The sequence below is a fragment of the Anoplophora glabripennis genome, unplaced genomic scaffold (assembly GCF_000390285.2).
Source record: "Anoplophora glabripennis isolate ALB-LARVAE unplaced genomic scaffold, Agla_2.0 scaffold1, whole genome shotgun sequence".
NCBI lineage: Eukaryota > Metazoa > Arthropoda > Insecta > Coleoptera > Cerambycidae > Anoplophora > Anoplophora glabripennis.
Genome location: NW_019417028.1, coordinates 1,365,902 through 1,392,212, shown reverse-complemented (window position 1 = coordinate 1,392,212; position 26,311 = coordinate 1,365,902). Strand labels below are relative to the sequence as shown.

General features: G+C 32.3%; 1 protein-coding gene across 1 annotated transcript in view; it reads left to right on the top strand.

Annotated features, from left to right (window-relative positions):
- Window positions 1-26,311, top strand: part of LOC108911394 (metal transporter CNNM4) — a 56,658-nt gene that overhangs the window by 6,614 nt on the left and 23,733 nt on the right. The window contains exons 2-4 of the mRNA XM_018716362.1: window positions 7,604-7,847; window positions 8,180-8,477; window positions 10,746-11,119. Coding sequence (XP_018571878.1) covers window positions 7,604-7,847; window positions 8,180-8,477; window positions 10,746-11,119 — 916 coding nt within the window. The remainder of the gene's footprint in view (window positions 1-7,603; window positions 7,848-8,179; window positions 8,478-10,745; window positions 11,120-26,311) is intronic.

Here is a 26,311-nt window from a genome sequence, read left to right as displayed (position 1 = left end):
TTTTTAGAAATTTGATGATGTTGCGGACTTCGCCCAGATCTAGGGATCTACACTTTTATTATGTGAGTTGTACTGAAGGCAATCCAGAAAAAAATTGCTTGCTCCCTCTCACATCCACCTCAAAACAGATCCGCCCTGGTTTATAAAGACTTCATTTCCAGAGCAGTTTATTGGCAGTATTGGCACTTTCACACAGTCTATTTGTACGACAGAATAAATTATTATTGTTCATTTACTTATCACATGTTTATATTTTATGTTATACAATAAATACTTATGTTTTATTACAGGAAATAAAATTTAAGAAAGTTCTATTGATTATTCCATTATATTTCCATAAATCTTATAAATGTTTCAATAAATTTAATGTTGAAATTTAAAAATTTCTGATAATTTTTTTACCCGTCTTTGTCTACTTATGACGTAGCTAGATTGTAAAATCATTTATTTTATCAAACGTCTAGACTAGACCTCTAGACAGAGGAGAACCGACAGGAAAAATTTTTAAGGCTTGCAGAAACACATTTTCGTGACACAATTATAGTAGGACACACTATTGTATATACTAGGTCTGTTCAGGAAATAACCGAACTTTTTGATTTTCGCGCTAATAGAGACATTTAGTGATATGCAGTTGGCAACACTGCGTTGCTCATAACCGCCCCTGTAACCACATGTTCTTGGATTGTTGATATCTCACTTAGTTTTCGTGATATTGTTATTTGCGTGCGTTTTTCTATAACAGGGGAAAACTATTTTCTGTACAGTATATTTAGAAACGCCATACATGTTATATTTTAATCAGTTCTGATACACTTACAGCAAAAATATTGAATTTTGAAACCTCCAAATAATTTGGACTTTTTTGCAAAAGTTAATTACTTTAAATATCTATTATGTTGAACCATTGATACATTTATATTGCGTGGTATGATATTGATGTGTTTATTATGTATACTTACGTTACAATTTCATAGCACGTACTTGCAAAAAAATGCACAACACAATTGTAATATAATATCTCTTATCCAAGGATTTATATTGAAAAGCAACATTACAGTTAAGTAAGGCAAATGTTTGTTTTGAAGACTTAGACATACCTAACCGAGTACCTAAACTAGGTATAATGTATTATTCTTTGTGTTTACATGGCAGGAAATTGTGATTTCTTGCAGTTTTGTTTTAATAGATGCCTAAGCTGCATTACGGGGGCGTTTATATGCGCAATTTTTTGTCCAGAATTTCTAGAAAATTTAAGCAAGTTACAAACAATATTTCTACACTCTACCAGTTATATAAGATTGCTTCAATACATTCAAAATAAGGAAAAAATCATATTTTACTACGAGTTTTTACTATAAACATAATCACATCCCACAGAATGCTTTTAGAAACTATTAACACATGCATTAATCACAATTATTGAGTATCTTCACAAATTTCCTGTAGAAAACAGAAAAAGTACATTTCCTGATGTTTACACGTTTTCTGTGATCTTTCATTGCGAAAAATTAAACGAAGTTGCCTTAGTTTAGAGTTACGCTTCGTCATTTCCTGGATGAATTTCTTGTCTATAAAACGCCGACCCTTAATCTGTACCATCGTACCACTGTTTGAAAGATCACCATTTTATACTGGTACAAAGTTTTTCAATGGTCTCCCATATAGTGTTAAAAATTAATCAAATGTTTGTAAAAAAGGAATTAAAAGCATAAATGATATGTGCAGTTAGAGGTTGATTTTTTCTGCTTACTCTGTGTAGTTATCTTATGAGTTATTTAATTATTATGTTAATATATGTGTACCTATTATGTAAATTGGTATAATCATATTTTCTTTGCCTGTGCTATATTATTATTTTTATTGTTTTTTTTTTTCAAATGAAATGGCATATTTTTGCACTATCAAATATCCTGTTCAAAAGACCTATTATAGCAAATATTAAATTCAAGTCGTACCGTTTCAGCAGTGCCTTTTGTTTTTTACATTGACGAAAATTTTAAATCTCTCCGAAATTAAATGAAACAAATGGAAAAGTTATAAGCTCGGTTATAAGGGTGACTTCAATAGAACACGATGAATGTATTTCGGTGCCTTTATCGTGTATCAAAGATTATAAATATTTATTGTTTAATTAATTATGTTTAATATAATATTTACAATAAATATTATACGTTTTATTCACTTTGTCAACCAGGCAAATAGCTTATATTAAAATTTATAAATATAAATAAAATTGTCTTCTAATTGTATGCCATGCTTTAATGCAATTTACCAACCATTTAAAATATATACAGCGTGTCTCTAAAGTACATACCTTCAATCGAGCTGTGTATTTTTTTGCATATTAAACAGGATGTTATGAAATTTGCGGACACGGACTGTGGGATCATATTAAGCTAGATAAGATGATAAAAAAGTGTCTTGATGTGTCTTGAAATGATTTTTCAATCAGACCAGTATTTTTCAAGATATAGCAGTATCAAATATCCAAAGATAATAAAAATATATATTTATAAATTTCAATTTTCAATCATTAGATAAACAATTACGACAAACGAGTTACAACAATTGTTCAAAATATCCACCGTCTGCTTCAGCCCGTTGTGCTCCTGCTCGAATGGAGTTGCGTGTCACCTCTGGTGTTATTTTCTGTATTGATTGAAATAGGCGTTTCTTCAATTCATTCAAATTTGCCACTGGTGTTCTGTACACCAACGTTTTTAGGAAGCTCCAAAAGAAAATATCACATGGCGTTAGGTCTGCAGAACGAGGTGGCCAAGCAAATGGACCGCCTGTGCCAAGCCAACACACCTTGACCTTATTAGCTTAACATGATCCCACTGTCCGTGTCCGCGAACTTCGTAACACCCTATATACATTTAAAGCAAAAAATGTACCTCTGTTTATTTAGTAGCCTGTGTTGATTGTCATCTACATTAAAAGAATTTATATAAACTGAAAGAAGAAAAATCTAGCACTTGGCATATTGTTTTTGAGTTTATATTAATTACAAAAGATACAGCACTTTATGACTTGACACCATACCAAAGACGATACTTTTCTGCCACACGAAAAAAGTTATTGGGATTCTTGCAGCAGTTTTGAGTTCTTCGAAATTTTAAGATATTTTGTGCGTTTGAATGAGCCGTACAGGGTGATTCACAAATGGTGAATTTTAAGAGGAGTCTTTCCTATAAAGTTTTTATCTAGGACGCTTCGTTAAAAAGATACAGGGTATTACACTTAAAAAAATATTTTTATTTTTTTTAAATAATTTAAAATCTGGTATGTGAAATAATTTGAAATTGGGCACATGTATTTATGTAAATATTGTCGAAAATCTGAAGCCTTTTTCTAAAATTTAGATACTTCAGTGGCGGAGATATAGGGTATCGGTGGCATATTTTTCTATATAAAATAGTACACCACTGCTTTATGGTAACAACCAATATTTTCGGATTCGTCTTTCAATTTTCTACAAATTACTACTCTCTTATGTTTTTCGAAAAAAGCCTGATTTTCAAGTAAAACATAAAAAACCAACTGAAAACAGTTATACTTATAAATGACATGACAAACACTAATCATTCGGTTATTTATTCGAATAAAGAAATTAATAATATTAGTCATCATTTTAATGATTTTAAAATAAAATTTAAATGCTCAAAATTATCTCAATTTCCACGAACACAGGCGCGACATCTTTTTAGTAACGAAAATGTAATTTATTCGAAATTCATTGTTGTTTGATTCTGATTCTGAAAGCATTATTTATTCTTTCTTCTAACTGCTCAGGTTAATTTGTTCACTGTATACCAGCCGTTTAACAGCACCCCACAAAAATAAATCGAGTGGGTTGAGGTCCGGTGTTTTCAGTTCGACTGGATCCGAGGGGTGTGCCACTCAGCAGTAAAACGTACACCTACTTAAAATACTTAAAATACTTAAAATTACCTTGCTACTTACCAGTAATTTTCATAATTTATTGATATAATTTCGTAATTTCAGTAATTTATAGATTTGTTCTGATACTTTTTGTAATTTTTAAATATACTTTCGTAATTTTCGTACTTTGTAGACTTTTCCACATACTTATAAGAATTAATAGACTTCTTCAAATAATTTTTGTAATTCTGTTATAATTTTTAATAATGTATGCAATTTCATAAGCCAATTATAATTTTGAAAAAAGGAAAACATTTGTTTTTACAAGTAACTGCATTTATTTGCATACTTCTTTGAAAATATTAGATAATTTTATTAGTTGGGAGTAATTTAAAAAAAAATATTTGAATTAGCTAAAATAACACTTACAATAGAGTAAAAAAACTACAAAAGCTAATAATAATTAATAAATCTTTAGGTAAAACATTTCGAGTGTAATTCGACGATAATGGTTGGTGTATTAATCCACAGAGTAATGAGTTTTCCACAATATATATTTACAGTGTGTTCCCGAATGGGGTACCGCACTTTTGTAAACTTTTTTATTGATTTTTGAGAAAAAGTTATTCTTGATAAAAAATTTTGCTTATCTTGGGAAATCATTGACAGTAATCAAATTTATAATAAAACATTCCAGGCTTCCAAAATATTTCAAAATGTGAAATTTTCCCTATGCAAAGTGCCTTTAAATTTTGTTTTCATTAAAAACTGTATTTAATAAATTTGTTCGGGTACTCAAGAAATGCTTAAATGTGGGATTTAGTAAAAAAAAAGGATACCTAATCCCATTTTGCAACTGAAAAGACGCCGCAATTTTTAACTATCTTACATACCATATAATTACTATGGATATTTCCTTATTAATGTCAAAGTCAACATATTTATTTTTATTAACTGCCTAGAATAATTTTTATTAATAATGCTAACCCTGGAGCAACAAATCTACCTTATGGTGTTATATAATCGGTGGTTTCATATCAATATGCAAAAAAAAATTTTGATGAAAAGTATACAAATGTAGAGCAGATCGCAAGCTAATTATAAAATTTGATACCACTGGTGATGTAAAGAATATTGAAAATATAAAAAAAGAATACAATGATAACGATGTTGCTACTGTTATAGTTATAAACTCTGTACAAGACAATCCAGGAAAAAGTCAGAAAACATAGATATTAGTTGATCTCATATTCAAAAAATTTTAGAATGCTACTTTAATTATAAATTGCTTGATGGAGATGATGGTCGTCGTTTGGACTTTTGTTTAACAATGGGCGAGAAATTGAAAACATATTCTTTCATCACAATATTTTACTTAATGACGAATCAACATTCACAACTAATGACGTGGTTCCCTCTCAAAATTGTAGATACTGGGCTAAAAATGTTCAAAAAAATAAATGTCTGGTGTGGCATAACGTATCATAAAATAATTGGTCCTTACTTTTTGGAAGAAAATCTTAATCAAAATTCGTATTTGAAAACTTTCAAATATTTTTTTTTTGGCAGAACTAGATAGCGAAAGGAGTGACCGCAAAAAAGCCATTTTTCGGCCTGTTTTTGAGACTTTGACAGGGGCGACAGGGAAAATCCTAAAAATATTCTAAAAATATCCAAATACTCGTCATGAAAAATGAAAATGAGCATCACTTTCAGTTTTTCGAAAATTTCCAAAAATCACCTTTATTTAGGGGTTGAAAAGACAAAAAAAGTGAACAAATTAAGAATCATCAACCGTTGTAAAACCCCGAATATTTCTATGTTATTATAAAAATAATATTATGAACGTGAAAATATCTAATTTCATATTTGATACGGTCTTGTCCGAATTGAAAATCAACCCATAATATCCCTAAAGGGGTGAAATCATCCCCTAAACGCCTACAAATGCAAAAAAAATATATTAAAAGTTACAACTATTTTCTTTTTCTTTTATACGTTTATGGTTGAACTTAGAGGTGGTTTTTCCCTCATTTAGGGATATTTTCCTTCGGATTTAGTGATTGTGAGTTATTAACGTATAAAAGAAAAAGAAAAAAAGTTGTAACTTTTAATATATTTTTAGCATTTTTTGGCGTTTAGGGGATGATTTCACCCGTTTAGGGATATTAAGGGTTGATTTTCAATCCGGAGAAGACCGTATCAAATACGAAATTAGATATTTTCACGTTCATAATATTATTTTGATAACAACATAGAAATATTTGGGGTTTTACAACTGTTGATGATTGTTAATTTGTTCACTTTTTTTGTCTTTTCAACCTCTAAATAAGGGTGATTTTCGAAAATTTTCGAAAAACTGAAAGTAATGCTCATTTTCATTTTTCGTGACAAGTTTTTGGATATTTTTAAGATTTTTCCTGTCGCCTCTGTCAAAGTCTCAAAAAACAGGCGGATTTTGCGGTCACTCTTTGAATTCAGAAGAAAACTCATATTTCAACACAACGGATGCTCTTTAAGCAAAAAATGGACAAGGAATTGATAAAGAGATTAGAAAAATGTGTGTTACTTAAAGGTTTACAAATTGAATAGGACTTGCTTCATTGTTGGTGTTAATTTCAGTTCTAATTTGTTATTTCTATTTTTTTTAATTAGAAAAGCTACTGTTATTTGGTTTTCAGGCTATTTTTATATTATATTAAATTTAAAATAAAAGTTTACAATTTTTTACAATTATTTCTATGCCGTCATACTTTATTATNTTTTTTTAATTAGAAAAGCTACTTTTATTTGGTTTTCAGGCTATTTTTATATTATATTAAATTTAAAATAAAAGTTTACAATTTTTTACAATTATTTCTATGCCGTCATACTTTATTATTTTCCCAATAAACTACTCTTCATCATAAAATTTCTCAATATTTTTTATCGGTTACTTCCATTACTAATTTAGAAACACAATTTGTTTTATTAGTAAGATTTTTACTTTTATTGTTATTTTCCACACAAATTTTTGTTATAAACAAACTAGACTGTTTTTTTCAACAGTACCTAGGTAGGTAAATGTAGGCAAAGTAGCAGAAGTTAGTCCGTATGAAATGTTTTTAATCACACCATTTTATTTAAGTACTTTCAGTAATTTTAAAGAATAATTTTAAAAATCTTTGTACTCTATCAGGTAATTTTTTGTACTTTTTGTAATTTAATATGTACTTTTTGTAATTTCATAAATACTTTTTGTAATTTTTGTAATTTACCAAAGAATTTGGTAATTTTTATACTTTAATAAATAATTTCTATATTTTTAAAGTAATTTTAAATTATAATATCTCAAACGTACACCAAACATTACTTGTGGTTTCTACAAAACGGTGCCACATGCCACACATCTCCAGAAACAATTCAATTACTGCATGAGATATTCCTGGTAGTGTAATTTCCCGTTTCGATGATCAAAATTGGCCGTCCTGATAATGTGATTCAACGCCGTTGGACTCTCTTTCGGGTTATGCCAACAATTCCACGACCATCCACTCCTTAAAGGATGAAAAACACCTGTTTTCTATTAAAATTACTGCGTGTTTGAATTTGGGTACAGCCTTTACGTCTAACCAAAGGTTGTCGTATTTTCACACACATTTTTTATTGTATTTTGATGTAAATTAGACTATACCTATCGTTACAACTACTTAAGTTATTTTTTTCTTTGTTGCAGGTCTTTGCAAAGAAGACAAGTTCCCAGTGACCAAAACACTTTGCGTGTTATGGGCATCAGATTGGAGGCGGCGTACAAGGAACCCGACTTCGACGACAATGGTGTGCCAATTCTTCTCGCCAGTCAGGAGCATACCATCCGTCTCTTTGGTGAGGGTTTCACGAGAGACATGATGATCACGTTTACTACCGATACCGGAAACTACAGCATGCACTGTGCCTTGCCAGCTGTAAGGGGTTTTCCTGTAAGTAAACAACAAGTCCTACAAAGTATTTAGAAATTACTTGGCGTATCACGGTACAATAATTCTGTTTCCTTGTTCGTTTTCTTTTTGTCTTATACCGTCAAGATATTAGAATTATTTCAAAAAGCCAAAGTATTAACTTTTGTATCGGAAAAACCTAATTGAAACAAATTTTCGTTGTGGTCCTGAAGCGACTGAAGTTAGACTTTTCCTTTAAACGTTGCTATTTTATCTGACGTATTTTTTTACGTAAAACAAAGTGACCTACACAAATTGTAACAGACAACTTAGTAGCAACGCAACGTGACAAATGCGTTATCTCATTTTTTCAGATCGAAAAGGAGGATGTCTTCGTCAATCACACTGTCAAGGTGAAAATCAACCTGCCCCCAATCCCCTTAGACACGGACGGGTTCTTCTTGTGCGTCAAACAAGGCAACTCGACCTCCTTGTTCATTCACCAGGGCGCCGAATATTGGCTCCAAATCAAAACCTACGAGAAACTTATTCCAACGTGGGCCAGCATTGTTATCATCATAGTTTGCCTTTCGTTTTCTTCCCTCTTCTCTGGTCTTAACTTGGGGCTGATGTCTATGGATAAGACCGAGCTGAAGATATTGTGCAATACAGGTGAGTTAATTTTTTATTTATAGTCCCCTGAACGAACCGTCGTATACTGAGGAACATTCATTTGTTGAATAGCCCAAATCGTGAGCCTTTTGTATAGCTTTGACTAATATTTGGTTAGTATGCTTTCAATTCTTGCGATATGCACCATCCACACCATACGCCACCTTATTTACACACGTGCGTGCTGAGTTGTTCACACCGTACTGCATTTGTTTACATTTTGTCATCGTCTTGTTGAGCTGTCTTAACAATTTTAGTATAACCACGTGGTTCTATTTTAGATGCAGTGTTATATAAATTCCGATCCACGACTAACCTTGATCCGACCAGAAGAATTATAATTGAGCATTAAAACATCAGATTTTACGGCTAGTTCTATTAATTCTCTAAAAACACATGCATAAAATTTATCATTTGACGTCGAATTGTAATTGTAATAATAGCATTAAAAGTATTAAGAGGTCTAAACAGATTTAATCATTGGAATTACGTATGTAATTACCTGCTGTTGGGGGCAATTTTGAAGCTTATTACAGCTTGACAGTGTATTTTATGCGTTGAAGTACAATTTCTCCTTCCAAAATTGTAAATATTTTACTGTTTTCCATCGCATCTATCTGATTTTTTAACTTAGCAACAATACACCCCAAGGAAAGAAAAACTAGAGCAACTTATAATACAGGGTGTTAAAAAAAGAGTGTAAAATATTTAAGGAGGTAATAGTATGAACCAAAATAAGCAGAAAAGTCTCAATAAACATGGGTCCGCAAAGTAACGGTTGCGGAGATATGGAATGTTTTATGTTTTTTAGCCCCTTTTTTTATTTTGCAAAAACGTTGTGTATTTTCTTATAATAGTTGGTTGATGTTTAGTGAAATAAACAGTACGTATTTGACAGTTGTTCTCAGTGCACAAGTTTTCTTTCGCTATGGCTGGTTACTCTAACGCAGAATTAACAGACATGCATTTCATGTATGGTCGTGCTAATGGGAACGCCACCGAAGCGCGACGTCTTTATGTTGACGCTTATCCAAATCGCCAGATTCCTTCACAACGCATGTTTGGAAGAATTCACCAAAGATTGCGTGATACCGGTTCCTTGAGCAAACAGTGCCATTTATCCGGAAGACCAAGGTCGGTATCCACTCCTAGAGCAGAAGAAGAAATTCTAGCACTGGTAGAGCAGAATCCAGGTACGAGTGTGCGGAGAATATCAGCCGAGGTAGGAATTAGTGGTCCTCTTGTTTGGAGAATCCTTCACGAGCAACTGCTTTATCCATACCATGTGCAACGAGTACAGGCCTTAAATCCAATAAATGATCATCAAGCACGTTTGGTTTTTTGCCGCTGGTTTCTACGTCATGATGCTGAAGACCCTCGTTTTCTTGCAAACATTCTTTTTACTGATGAGGCCGGGTTCACAAGAAATGGAGTGTTTAATTTTCACAATACGCATATTTGGGCCGACGAAAATCCTCATGCTCTAATAGAATCTGGACATCAGGCACGTTTTTCATTAAACATTTGGATGGGTATTGTAGGTGACAGGTTTCTAGGTCCTGTTGTTTTACCAAACCGATTAACAGGCGCTGCTTACCTCAACTTTCTGCAGAACACACTGTATGAGTTTTTGGAAGACATTCCTTTGAATCAGAGGCAACAAATGTGGTTCCAGCATGATGGTGCTCCAGCTCATTTTTCCATGGCCGTTAGAGAGCATTTACACCAAACTTTTCCACATAGATGGGTAGGAAGGGCCGGACCTGTTTTATGGCCTCCAAGATCGCCTGATCTGAACCCTCTAGATTTCTTTGTTTGGGGATATTTGAAGACATTAGTGTATGGTACTCCTGTAAATAGCCTGGAAGAGCTGCAGCTACGGATTAATCAAAAGTGTCAAGAAATCCAAACCAAGGAGGGTGTTTTCGAAAGAGTTCGAATATCGTTGAGACGAAGATGTCGTGCCTGCTTGGAAATGGACGGAGGGCACTTTGAACATCTTCTGTAACTTTGTTTTTTGTTTGTTAAAAGCTTCCTTTGTCGGTTTATTCCTAATAAAATAAAATGTTTGAAAAACGAATAGTGGTCAATATCTCCGCAACCGTTACTTTGCGGACCCATGTTTATTAAGACTTTTCTGCTTATCTTGGTTCATACTATTACCTCCTGAAATATTTTACACTTTTTTTAGCACCCTGTATTATAATATCCTGTCGCCTTAGCTAATTAACATTATAACTCCCTTGATACATAAACATTCCATTTTAGGAACATCGAGAGAACGCAAGTTCGCGCAGACCATCCAACCCGTAAGGGCCCACGGAAACTACCTGCTGTGCTCCATCCTGTTGGGTAACGTCTTCGTCAATTCCATTTTCACCATCCTCCTGGACGACCTCACGTCCGGCCTCATAGCCGTCATCTTCTCCACGTTGGCCATCGTCATGTTCGGCGAAATCACACCGCAGGCCGTCTGCTCGCGCCACGGGTTGGCTATCGGCGCCAGGACCATCTGGATCACCAAGTTCGTCATGGTCCTCACCTTCCCCCTCTCTTATCCCATAGCTAAGTTCTTGGATTGCGCGCTTGGCGAGGAAATCGGTAACGTCTACACTAGGGAGCGTCTGAAGGAGCTGGTCAGGGTGAGTGATCTGTTTTTATTATTATTTGACGGCATAGTTATTTCCGGTAAAAGTTTGGTGTTTGGTTTTGAGCGGTTTTTGTAGAAGACAGGAAAGCATCTCTACGAAGGATATTTGTGCCTGATTTGAATGAAAAATATTAAACCACAGCGCCAAAATTGTTACGAATAAGCTTAGCAACTTTGACCTTGATAATATGACGCATGATAGAGAGGTTCAGTTGCTGGAGTGATAGGAGTATTGGATTGATGCATAAGTTCATTGTATTTTTATTTAATTCAAAGCTTTTTGTTTTTAATAAACAAAATGCATCAAGGAAATGTTCTTCTCCATTACTTACACTTGCCTGACAACGATCTACCAGTTTTTCTATTCCATGTCTGAACAAATTCTGTCTGTGGTTTGGAAGTGAAGAATTTTCCAAACCAATTTTGAAGCGCCACGTCATGATTTAAGTAGGTTCCTCAAAGGTTATTGGATAGAGAGAGGAAATGATGGAAATCTGATAGCAAAATCATTTGATGATGTCTTCTTGTTGTTTTTCTTGAATTGCAGCCTCAAGACTACCCAGTTGTTCGTAATAAACCTCAGCAGTGATGGTTACATTCCTCAAAAACAGTTCTTAGTAGACGACGTCTTTTTCGTCCTTCTGTTCTTGGTGTTGACGTAAACGCATTATTTTTCATCACCAGTAACAATCGGTGACAAAGACGGTTGATGTTGACGAAGACGAGATGACGAGCCAGCAGAAAGGCATGAATGTTGACTCGTCAATTTTTATCGCTTTTGTTCAAAGCAAACACCATCCTACACTGAATTTTTGAACTTGGCCCAATGGTCGACTGGACACAGATATGAATCATTATGAATTAAAGCCTTCAAACGGTCTTCATCAGATGATCTTCCTGAATGTGGTAAATGTCGAAAAAAATTGAAACAAGGACGTCATTTCCGAGCTGTACTTTTCCCAATGTCTCGATATGTTCATAAATTTTAGCATTGAGAATATTGTAAAAAAAATCGATAAGTTTTTTCCTCGAGTGTTGCTTTCGGTGTGCAGCAAAATAAAACTCTCCCTCAACGGTAAAATAAAAGTATTTTTATTGAAAACAAAGTTAGTGAAAAAGAAGTGTTGTCGGGGCGAGCGTTAGCTGGAGAGTCGTCGTGGTGTGGAGTCCCTCGCAGGTATAAGTATCTGGTCCTTGGCGCCGATCTGTCGTGGACTTTTTCCTGGAACCCTGGTGCGTCCCGCGTCTGTTCCTTGTCCTTGCAACTGTTAGAGCGGTCCGGGCGGCCTCAGGCTGGCGCTCTTAACATAATACTTAAAATTCTTCTTCTTTTTCGATATTTGAACATGAAGAAAATGTGGATTTTTGCGAAAAAAAAATTTCAATTAAAAAAAATAAAAGATGCAAAATTTATCCTTTAATTAATTTTTATGAAAAGTTGCAATTTGAATCATTCGAATCGCAATGAAAGAAAAATCCCAGCGGTTTGAACTCTTCAGGGTTTCTTTGGGATACTTGGAGATTAAAAAAAAAGAAAATGTCCTTAATCTATTAGTTATTTGTAATTATCTCAAGTTTAGCGAAAACCCTTAAATATGTAATTTTTTATCTTTTTTTTAACCAATTTTCTTGCATCAAAAAAATGTTTTTATCAAAAAACGATAAGAACGTTTATATTTTTTCTATGATCACTAGTTACCGAGTAATTAATTTATCAAAGCCAGAAATGTAATTTTAAATCATCGTGCAAAATTCTTGAACAGCTCAAAGTAAAGAGAATGAATCAAACTAAAAGTGCTGATCTTGGATCTTTTGAAAGGGAAGCTAATTTTTTTTCCGCTGAACTTCTTAAAGGTAGTCAACAATAAACATTTTTGACTTTCAGATCCTGAAACTAGAAATTTCAAGCCTCAAATTGCTTTTTTTTTCGTTGTTCTACGACTATTTTTCTCCAAACTACAGCCTTTTGAAAATTGCCTAAAAAATTAGGGATTTTTTTTGATAACTGTTCTAATCAAGGCAAGTGCCGTCTCATACGTCTTTTATATTTGAAATTTCCGTATTTTATTAAGTACTTCTCGGTCACCTAAAAATTTCAAAGAACCTCTGGACTTAGTTCTTCCAGTACTATCGAACAAGCAAGAAAAAAAACTGTATGGGACATGCCCATTACTAGATATGTCAGTTAGGGTACTACGAATTGTATAATCGGTTGAAGTTTATAGAAATTACTCTGTTTACGTCACGTTGCGGGTATGCCAATTGTAAACAACGCAAAGGTTAAGATTACGGAGGTACGTGAATCATTCATATTAATAATAACGTTCGGTATAAATGTAGATATAGCACACGCTGTAATAAACACCCATATTTATTCGTATTTACCATTTTTATCTATACGATAGAGGTAAATAGTGGGCCGATGCCGACACTTTTCGTATTTCCTGAAGAGATGAACATGCACGGTGTCCCATTTTAAATAAGGCATTGGATCCGGCTGGCCGGATCAAAGTGACCTTGCCTTGACTGGCTGGGACATAACGATCTTACTTTAACTGAATGAGGCGGGGCAGCAAACAGGGTTGTCCTATGTCGTTAACTTGATTTGACCTTGAAAGAACTTTCAAGCTTGACCTCTAGGTTATGGTCAAGGTCATCATCGTATGATCCTACCAAACCATAACTCTTTCAACTAGAATGTTTCAGCGTATGTGCTGTCCCGAAAAATATCACAGTATCTTATATTGTACTAATCATATGCTTTTTAGAAAGGTATGTACCGAATGTTTTATAAAAATGACACAGATGAACTTTGATTTTATTTATCCCTTCAGTTTTCTAAATTTTTTATTGAAATCTTTTCATGAAAAGTTATATAGTTACTAACCAGACGTTTTTTTTGAAAATCCATATACTGGATGTTCTACATAATTCACTCAGGTCTGAATTACGTGCAATTTTTTTTCTTTTCACTTTTAACTTTGTCTTTATTTATGGTATTTTAATGAAAAATTGTATATTTATTAACCAGATGTCTTTTTGAAACTTTATACTAATGTTCCACAAAATGATGCGTTTACTAACAGCTGCCTTTTTGAAAATTTACATACTGTATGTTACGTAAAACTAACCCAGGTTAGAATGGACCGAGAGTAGATATTTAGTTATCTTTTTAATTTATTTCTCGAAAAATGTTGTATAAGCCTTCTTTAAATACTTCGATGTTAAGTTTATTGTTTGAAATAGTAAGCCAATTAATTTTCCAGTGTTGAAATTGTTTACGAGTTTCCACTATCTTTATCTTCACCATGCCATGTCTTAAAAACTTTTATGCTAATTCCATTTGACTCAATCACCGTCTATAATTTATTTTGAACAAATTTTACTTCGACTCTTTACTGACGTCATCAAAGAGCCCTCTCAACAATCTTTTACAGAATGAGAGAACAGATTCCAATCACCCTGTATATTGAATTATACGCCAAGATGAAATTTTAATTGATCGTCGACTTAATGCGTTTAATCGTTATTTTTGTATGTATTGGCCTCCCAAAAAAAAATATAATAAGTCAATTTATCTTCCGCAGACGTTGCAGATGTCGTGCGTTATGAATGTTATGATGATGGTTGAGTCAATATATGAGCACGTATTTGTGTCAGTGATAAGCGTGCCCAATGAAATTCCTGGGAACATGAGTGGGTGAATACTTGATATCGTTAAAAAATAATTCTCTTTGCTAATGCCTAAACTCCACGAATAAAATGTATGAATCAGTGTATAATCTTTCCTAAGTCAGTTGTATGCATAAAAACGCCCAGCAATAAAAATTAATGAGTTTCATAGGCGTCCCTAAAAAAGTTTTTTGCTAAAGGTAAAAAATTATATAATTTGTATATAATGTGTAGAAAATTTCTATTATATGTTCATTTGGCCAACAGTATATTTTAATTATTTATGTATTCAAACAATTTTGTTATATTTATGGTAAATTTCGATTTGTTCCGTTTCAAAAGGTCTCCAAAATGCCATGTGGTAATAATATTAGTAAACAAAATATCCCTCTTATTTCTCCCTTTCGCAATTATTGTAATGCGAATGATTAATAGGAGGTGCCTATAATAAATTAAAATTACCTGAATTACACCAAATTCCGCATTGCTGCGCTGCACTGCTAGGCAATTTGTCAACCACTTGTCAACAACTGAGATTTATTGCTCAGTCGCCCAATGCGGTTGTGTTATATACGTATACATTTCTACCATTTCCACCTTTAGTTCGACCAGACCTGTGTATGGGTATGGCTAAATAAATATGGAAACAAGTTTTTCAAATAATTCAATGCCGAGTTGCTGCGTCAGCGATCGAACCTGGTACATACTGTCAACCTCTTGGTGCTTCAATAATTGAGATCGGAAATACTATAACAATTAAAATTTTTAATAACCCACCGGATTCTCATAAACACTGTTTATAAAATTATTAATAAATCTGTCAGTATGGCAGTTATTGTAGGAAGTTAATGAAACCAAGAAAGGGCCCAAAGACTAACGATCTTCAGGAGGTTGTCAAAATTAAATGCTTAAAGCTGTCTTATTTTTCTTATGAAAAGTGACTGTCATCTACGCGCAAATCTAGAAAGCTTTGGGAAACCTGCAATTAGTCTTAGATGGAAGGTTGGGGCTTTCATGATACCATGAAAAACTAAATTTGCTTAAAATAAATTCGGTAATAACTGTGCCCATAGCATCAAGAAAGGTTAAAAATATGAGGCATATCCACAGAGTAAGACTACTCAATTTTTTAAAAATCGAAACCTGTATATTTATGAAAAATTTACACTAGTTTTCCACGTAGTCCCCTTCGACCTCAATTCACTTTGTGAGTCGAGGGATGAATTTCTGGCTGGATTCTGAATAGCTGCAATTTCAATACGCCACTACAACAACAGTTTTCAACTTACTGAGACAAATGAGCGCGCGTTTTGCTCCCAACACCTTGGCCTTGAATGCAGTGTTGCCAACTCAGAAAATAAAAATCAAAGAGCATCAGAGTAGTTTACTCGGAAGGAATATAACCACGTGTGGTTATAAAAAGCATTAGTTGATAATTATCTCCGTCGTAGGTAGATGGAAAAACTTTTCTGAAATTGTTGCCAATATTTATAATACTTACAGTTAAATACTATCGTACTATCGATCGTTTAAGGGCCCGTTTCTTTAAATTTTAAAGCAGTTTTGAATTTTATAACGGTGATGACCCTTGGAAATGCCAATCATATGTCAGTAACCCTTTTCAATTGAAATTGTATTTCTATGTTTGTTAGTGACGAAGGTGACGACTGTCTGTGGTTATATGTCTACTCCCATTTGATGTTTTAGGTAAAACAAATTAATTACTGATATGTTTAGTGCAATATTTTAGACAATATATTTACGAAAATCAAATTGTAAACGATGAAAGTTTATGAAATTCTGAGAAAGTATTTTTTAAATTCAAGAAAGTTGTAAGCAAATTATTTATTTAGCTTTTATAGCGGAGTTTCCATTTTTATCCAATAAATTGGTCAATAAATTGGTCAATAAATTGGTCAAATCATATTGGGACATGTAATTCATAAATTGTGATAAATTTCCTGACATCAACTTGTTAATTTTATTAAACATTTATTTTAAGGACTTACATCACTGTTTGTAAAAACAGTACAGAATTAATTGCTGCTGTAAAGGAAATGCTAAGCTAAACATCTGAATAGCCACTAAGAACGGGAATAGAAGAATGCATCATGTCTTGGCGATCTTGAAAATGACACATATTGTTGTAAAAACAGAGAAAACTTAAAAAATTTGGATTTCTAATGTTTGTTTGGCAAATACATAAATTGAACTAGATTTTTTTTTCGTTGCGATTAATTCCTGCGAATTGTAGATTACATTTAACCGACTAGTCGCTACTATTGGCTGTTACTTGGCACTGCCAAATTAACAACGTAATCAATAACGACATAAATATAATGAAAGTTCCTGATTCTGAAGCTTCAATTATTCCCTCACTTTAATATTATTTTGAGGTATTTCTATGAACATGATAGACAATGGAGTAATTGTACAATTTATTGACATTGATAGGTATTTTGTGTTTATAACAATTTATATATAATTTATAGAATTGATCCTATTCAACAGATTAGCAAGTAAGTACTCTTAGGATATATATAGGAAAATTATTATAATCTCATTAGAAGAAAGTTAATGTTGGTCTAGTCTTTCCAAAGTCAGTTGTATAAAAACGCCTAGCAATAAAATTTAATGAGTTTCATAGGCTTCCATAACAAAGTTTTTTGCTAAAGGTAAAAAATTATAATAATTTGTATATAATATGTAGAAAATTTCTATTATACGTTCATTTGGCCAACAACATATTTTAATTTTTATGTCTTCAAACAATTTTATTATATTGATGGTAAATTTCGTTTTGTTCCCTTTCAAAAGTTTTCCAAAATGCCATGTTGTAATAATATTAGTAAACAAAATATTCCATTTATTTCTCCCTTTCGCAATTGTAATATGAATGATTAATAGAAGGTGCCTATAATAAATTAAAATTACCTGAATTACTTCAAATTCCACATTGCTGCACTGCACTGCTAGGCAATTACTGCGGTGATATTTCAAACTGTGTTTAACTGGGTCATGTTATTCTGGGTAGAAAACCGTGCGGTTTTTGTAGGATTGTAACGAAGTGTAACGGCGCCATCTAGCGTGTGATTCCATTAAATTCGCGATTTTGCTGCCAAATGCATATGAAATTAATACGATTTTTGGTTTGCAAGTGATCACAGCGTTGGACCGGGGCCAAGCAACGCGTTTTGATAAAATTGTTTTATAATTGGGATGTCCTTGAGATACGCATATCGAGTGGAAATTAAAGTACCCCTTTTAACGTCATTTTATCTACACTTAAACCACACTTTTGATTTAGATACGTACAAGTTCACATCTGTTATCTCAAGAGGTTCTTAAAATAGGTAACATTTTTCCTTTACTAAGAAATTATTTAGCTGACAAAATTATGATCGCGAAGTTAGTAATTTATTTCTTATTAAATTAAAAGTCGTGCACTAGAATTGATTTTAACCTTTTCAGGGAAAGCCAAGCGACTTTGACGCTAAAAATAAGTTTTACTATGTGATATGACATTTGAGAAAAATATCCACACTTGGTGTCGCAGCGATGTTATTAAGGTACTAACTAGGCAGTACCAACAATCTCCAGTCGTAGTGGTTAGTCGCTTATGTGTAAAATTACAGTAGACTTAACTAAACTGCGATAAATCACTGGCGCAAAATCTCACTACTGACGGATTGAAGTTGTTTACGTTATTGAGATTCATAGAGATTTTGTATTTGCCACAAAAATGCGCGAATGCTAGCAAATCACGTCTTCCGATGGAGAAATTCGAAATTAAATATATTTTACACAAAATGGCAGAAAAAGTATATTAGTTTTATTAATTATTTATTTTATTAATTTGTCTAGTGATTTAATATATCTAGGTGTTTGATATTATCAAAGATATTAAACAAATTTACCCAAAAAAGATATGAGGCTATAAATCCCAATTACCATCACTTTGTGGTACTACAGTGACATAGTTTGCACGTTTCAAATTCAAAAACTTTTTAGAAAATCTTGTCATATGAAGTCCAACAATGTTCTTCGATAGCAGAAGATTTTAACTCCTCAGGCCAGACTTCTAACTAGTATTGAATTGCACCACAACAATATCTGGTAAACAACTAATAAGTAGATAATTATCCAAAATGAAAACTAAAAATAATACGTCTAAATATAATTAATATAAAAACATGTTGGTACGTAATATGAATATGTTGGAATTGTTAAATATGTACTGCAATAATTCAAATGCATATCTTGTATTCTTGCTGTTCTATTATCACCCTTTGCAAAATATAACTTATTGTCACAAGTACCTTTGTATAATAATGCATTTCCTTGTCGGTTGATAAACAGCTTACTGCCAATTAGGTGTCAGTAATCCATGAAAAAATATGAAAAGTGTTTTCTTGTTTTTCTGCGTCTAATGCTTATCCGACGGATCGATCGAGATATTTGTATTGAATACGAGAAAATGTGTGTTCAAACCAGTTATTCCTGCTCCACATTGTATAAAAATAGATTCCCAATCCCGACACCGTTTGCTGTCTAGCCTTACTATCCTCTAATTCGTTGCGCTCCTGTGGAACTTATTTTATAACGCATTGCTCAATAATTCAGGAAAATTGTATTCTTTTAATTGGAATCTGCTATTAATAAATTTATGTAGTATTTTTTAATGGAAACTCGTCACATTTTTACCTTGATTTGTTGTCTCAGATAGATACCAGTTAATTTTATTTGATTGACCTTATTTGACAAGTTGAAAATTTTCCCATTTCGAATTTACCGCGTTTCGCGAAACTCATTTGTCTTTTGTTTTTTATGTTCAAACCGTTTCGAAGGCGTTTGAAAAATAAACGGGTGATGCATTTTAATATTAAGCTGGAACCATTTATCCTAAGAAAATAAATTCAAAGTTCGAATCGACAAAACAATCGCACTTACAGAATTTGTTGCTAAGCTGTTGCTTTCAGATAACCTAAGTAAACTAAAACAAAAAAATATTTGATAAAGTTACAAATTCTGTAGAGTGTAATACGCTGAGCAACATAATTTTAAAATATTTAATCAATAATATCCTTGTATATTACTTTCTGGAAAATATGGCTAAATAATATATAAAAATGAAAACGGAGCGATATAACAACGCTTGCTCTCTTAATTTTGCGTACAAAATACCGTTACATGAAAATGTATGGAAAAAGTAATAAAAACAAGGTTTACTGGAACACGTCAGAGTTGACGTTCAATCACGGTGTTTGATGGGCCCGCAGAGACCCTACGCCTACAGCAATGTTCGCTTTAGATTCGGATAACTGGCCTCTCCAAATTTCACCCATCTTTGGATTTTCAACTGAAATTGATGGACAACCTGTGTTCTTCGCATGGTGCTTCTGCTGTTATTTTGTAGCGCCAACCTAAGTTTGGATTCGGTAATATTCGGAATACTGTTCAGTTTCCGAAATTCGAAACTGGGATGAATTTTATTTTGTCACAGCGCGATGTCGTGTTGGCGGCTGTTTTGTCAACAACATCGTCCTCTGGTGGCGTCGTCTGTTGCGGCTTCGATGTTGAGACGGCTGGAAGCTTCTTAGTTTCTTTTCGAAAGTTGGGTGAATACTTTAATTTCCGCTCCTCGTCTTTTTTTTTCTGATAGAGGGTAGTTTCGGTCTCTTTGGGCATGGGTTTCTATATCTAGATTGATCCATAGTTCATTTGAACTATTTGTATTAATTTTGTCCAAAAAACACCCTGTAGAAGTTTCTCAGACAAATTAAGACACCTTATATATTTAATAAATCCTAAATCACAGCTGATTAATTTTAATATTTTATTAAAATCGCGTCGGTTACTTAACCGAAAATTGGATAAAAAATTATCAGGAATTTTCCAACGGTGTCGCGTCCTCAAAATATGGATGAACATGCGGAAATAACATACAGGAATTCAACTTGAACATATTTTTAGCAAATAGTTTTAAATAACTCGACTGTTTTCAAATTAGTAAGGTTGCATAGGTGTTACTTTTACCGTTTGATATCGGATCAACTTTCGGTGTAGGAAAAAAACAGAATTGCGTGCAAATTAATTTAAGAAATATGTAAATAAATATCAAATTAACAAACATGATTTTTTCTGCTCTCAATTTACTCATGTTTTAGTAACATGATTTTAAGATTGCGATAAAATATAATTAGGTATGTGTATAATAAAAATGGACGTACTCCAACTGCTTTAGATGATCAAATATACTAAATATATAAAAAATTTATTTGGGAGTGCTTTTTTAGTTGGACACACTTATGAGCTAAAGTGAAATCGATTTTGAATACTTTTAGTATGTATTTGTTTAAACCAATGCATTATTTATATTATGATCTGCTAGATAATTTTTTTCCGTGAATCTAACGATGAGGTTCGCATAATATTTGGGGAAAGAACAATGAAAATTGTAAAAATTTGATGGGTTGAAACTTTTATAGTTTTGTTTCATGACATCGCACATTTGATAATTGTGATGTAATGTTCAAATTAACATTAACAACAGTTTTCCTTATTTTTTCCTTCAATGTTATGCAAAAACCCGATACTAGACATCGTTGGATTCAAGGGAATATCATTACCATGTAGATTACGTTCAAAAATATTTTGACAATTGCTTGATGTAAAGGCAGATGTTGGAAAAAATTAATACAGAGCCTACAATACAAAGCTATAAAATGCCTTTTTATGGGGCTGCCAGCAGTTGTAGGATTTTTCTAGGGCGAAAGAGTATAATTAGAAATATATTTAATATTAAATTCCCGAGAAACATGTCGGAATGTATTTAATTTAACTTTCCATGCATTTACCATACATTTTTAAAGCATTATTACGCAGCAGGGATAGTATTCATAACTCTACAAATTAACTTTAAATTTCAAAATTATTCCACTCGAAAATGTCACTTGTTTCGTTCCCCTACAAATAAATTTAGTTTAATTTATCAAGGCGATAAAGTTTTATTAATAAAATAACAAAAAGCTATGCAATAATGAACTTTATCCATTTCAAGAACTCAATTACAAAATTGTTGCTATTATACCGATTTTACCGATGATAATCTGCATTTACGTTATATTTTTTATGATTCAGTCATAATGTCATTAATTTTAAGGGAAAATAGGGAAAAGTGAGCAGAATACAAATACATCATTTAAAAAAATTTTAAAATGCATATTTACGCTGAAAAAAAATTCAATAATTTCCCTTCTCGGACCGCTCCTGACTGCTGACCTACAAAGGTTTATCGAGAGTAAATCTTGACCTACCCTATTAGGTCACTAACCTAGCTTTTACTGCGTTTTTAATCTGTAGTTAACGACAAAACCAGACTTTTCTACGTAGAAACATGAATTAATTCGATATTTTTTTACATTATAAATATCAACAAGTATTATTTATTTGTTAATAAAACCAATGTATAAGGACAACAATTGTTTTCGAAAGTTGGGTTATTTAGTATTTTTAATATTGTTAACGTTTTCACTATGTTTTATAATTGAATATGAGTTTTTAATTCAATTAATTATTCAGTTTATAGTATACCTTATTTTCTGTCTTTATTAGGCCTTTCGAATACGTGGTTAAAATGAATGACATTATGACTAAATCACCCTGTATATGTAAATGTTTTAAGATGTAGGTGCGATGCAAAATATAGGGAAATGGATTCTATGATTAATAATTATTAATTAGTCTGTAAGTATTAAAGCACGCCTGCACCATTTAATTTTTTTCCCACCTCTTTTGTGTAAATTACTAGTCTGTTATAATTTACCCCGAACTCCTACGTTCATTAAACGGATTAGACAAATGTGTTGTTACATTAATGAAGAAATAGATTTTTATCACTCTGTTACAATATTAGCCTTGCTTTATTACATTTTCTAATTTATTAAAGTGTTCCGCCGCCTTATCCCCGCAAATTGAAACGAGTTTATTGTTTAATTAATTCGGTAAACAGCGCCGCAAGCAGTGGCGTGCAAAAGTAGATACAAGAGCCGGAGGGAAATGTATATCTGTTAATCGAATGATTTGTACGATTGTGCACATGATTTTTTTTTCGACTTTGGTTCACTTGTTATCGGTAGCAAACTACATTTGTGAATGAAAAATAATTGAATTTCTAAAGTCCTAAATGTGTCTTTTTGATCCGAAAATCGAATAAGACTGTTTTGCTTGCGGTTTTAAAAAAATGGGAAATTTAAAAATAATACCTAGTAATAGTTTACCCAAATTTGAACCGGAAAATATATGTAGTTGGAAATTCCGATGATAAAACATTAAATGCGTTTTTTCTCGGTATCGATTAATGTAATCAACTTGGAATTAGAAGACCTCTTCTTAAGATTGTGATAAAATTATTTTGTTTAATGTTGTGAAAAAAAAAAAACAAAAAAGCAACCATTTAAACCCTTTAAGGCATTAGAATTTTGATCATTTTTCATTCATAAATGTAGTTTGTTAACATTTATCAGAACAAAACTTGCATTTATTAAAATAAATTCATATCGAGCAATGTGACAATGGCGCGGCAGTTTATTAACACGAGGTATCTTGTAGTACCCGTGATGCCTTGAACGTTCAGTGTCCTACTAGACTGTTATTTAATTCGATTTTTTTTACATATAGTACGATATTTGTTTGAAATTTAATTTATACTGGTGTTAATAAATGTTATTTGTAATTTTTTTTTATTAAATCCCATTGTACTTAATGTTTTTTAAATTCGTCCCGTAGCGTTATAAATATCTATAACTCTTCCTCATTTAATGTACCTCGAAATAAGATGATTACTGCAAAATAACAGATCAGTAGGAGTTCATTATTATTGTTGCCTTCGATTCTACTCGGTCCCAAGTTGATACGCCCCTGGTGGGATGTTAATTCTCGTCTGAATTTAATTGCTTAATTCGATTTAAAGATGGAAATTGATTTATGGGATGCAAAGGTCTTGGGATTGCTGTCTGTAATAAAATTATGTATACAACGCTTTTGTAAAGTAAAGGCATGTTCTTTGCCATAAACACTGTTGGTAGACTGTAAATTTGTGGAAAACTGTCAGAATAGGCTTTGACAAGACAGGTTTACATAGTGTACAAATCCTTTTTTTTTTATCAGTTTCTTCATCTCCGCTACTGTAAGGGAAGCAAAGTAAAAAATCTTGACTGGCGAATTAATAACCGTGAGAAGTATGCTCATGCAATTAAATCTTGATTTTGCTGAAATTAAATATTCAAAGAACTATGCATTTATGACATGAATCTATTTTTAGCTAAGAGATTAACATTGGTTGCACATTTTTTAATACGACTTAGAAGACAATTCTTTCAGATAAACAATATTAGAAGGTCAATTAGAACTCGGAAGCAAAATACATTATGGTGAAAACTTTCCTGGGTTTTGCTACAAAATATCTAAATACGTATATAAACTGAATATTTTCCTTGTTAGATATAAAATAATAAAAATAAATGACTTTGCAATTTCTTAACTATACTTGTCGTAAACAATCAACTTATTAAATTATTATTTATATTATAACGGCGTTAAAACATAATATTGTGCAGAATGAAACGAATTCCTGTATTGATTTCTGTAATAATAAAGACATCAGCTAAACATGTGTTATTAAAATAACGGTTGGAAAATAGAAACGCTTTACTTTTTTTGCTTCAGTAGTTCTTTGCTGGATAAAACTTTTTAACTCATGCTGGCAATAGTATTTCCATTTGCAGCTGTAAATTTAAATTAAATTGTAATAAAATTAAATTGATAATAGTTAAATTCAAATATAAGGAGCCCACTTGAAAAACCGATATTTAAAATGCAGAATTAACTTGGCTCTTCTATTGTGGTTCAATGCACGTGTTTGTCATAGGCATGGGTGCGTTACTTCATCATACGAGAATTCTAGGAGAACTTTAGACTTAATTTACGTTGCTTAATACATTGCAATATTTCTTTTATCAGAAACTTTTTTTGTAAAGTCAAAAATAAAAAAGTTACCGTGGTGATCATATTCTGTGGGAACCCTGTACATTTAGTACACTCTGTATATAGGGCTTTGTGGCGTCAAATTATAATTGTATTTCGTTCGTATATTTAGCAACGTTATCAGTATACTCGTACAGAGATGCGAGGACATATTTCTTCCAAGTTTATTGGCATCAAATTATGCGAAAAAATTAAAAATTTAAGCAAACATTGTGATGTGTGATGTTAGAACATGTTCCTTTTTTATTGGGAATTTAAGACAGTACGCTTTATATGTAGCAATATGTAATTGTTATTTTTTATTTTATACATGGAAAGTTATTTTTGTTGATTTAACATGTCCTTATCAGAATTGTGATTCATTTAGTTGTCACAGTCACAGGACAAACAAGTGTACCGTTGTAAGAAGTATATATTTAAATTTTAAATTAAGATTGTTAGATATGTCTTCAAAGCAAAGTCCAATTTGTTTTTTTTATGCAAACCACCACAAACTACTCAAACGCAGTCACTACATGTTTTGCAATTGATTTGTAACTAGTGTAAATTAGTGTTATTATAAGATTGATGTTTTATAGACAAGAAATCGCACTTTTAGCAAGACAGTGATATAACAAGTAAATCCACCCAGAATGTGACAAAACTTAACGCTAAACTAGAACAACTTTAATTTTTCGCAATGAAGAACAACATCAGAAATTGTACCTCTCCTGTTTTGCCCAACAAAGTAATGATATTAAATAATTGTGATTAATGATAATAATGTGTTAGTGTACGATGGTAAAGATCAAAGTGTCTTATAATCATTTAAGATTTCAAAGAAATATGAAAAATATTAATAATATTGTTACTTATTTCTACGTTAAGTTGCACCATAAAAATTAATTATTATTTTACAGTCATGATTATATTATGTTGTTGAGACATACTAAGTAATTTTTTATTGAATTTTTACCAGCATGGGGCATATTAATATTTTTTTCGGTTTTGATTAGAATAGAAGCACATTTGAATGTTTTCATCTTTTGCATTTCTAATGAGTCGTAATTTTAACTTCATAACTTAATATGTAAATAAAAGTTCATTTTTTTTCCGAAAAATATCGGAAAAGTTGTCGACCAGTAGTCCATTAGTTTACTTTTATCGTTTATAACTTACCCAACCCAGTCAATCATTCCACACCTTTTATTATTGTGCAAACTCTAGTCTGCTGCTCCTTGCCAATTTCGCTGAAGGAAAATATCAGCCTATTAATAAATTTGCAATGTTTCGCGTCGGCCTCTAGCGATTCGACTCGCCACTTTTAATAATAATGTAAACATAACTTTCCATGCTGCTACTAATACAGGGTCGGAAAGTCCCCATGGTTCATCGACCGTTTCGTGAGAGCGATAAAGAAAGTCATAGAAATCCGTGCGATAGAGAAAGATGACTATAATGAAAGCGTCTAATAGTCACCGCCCATTTC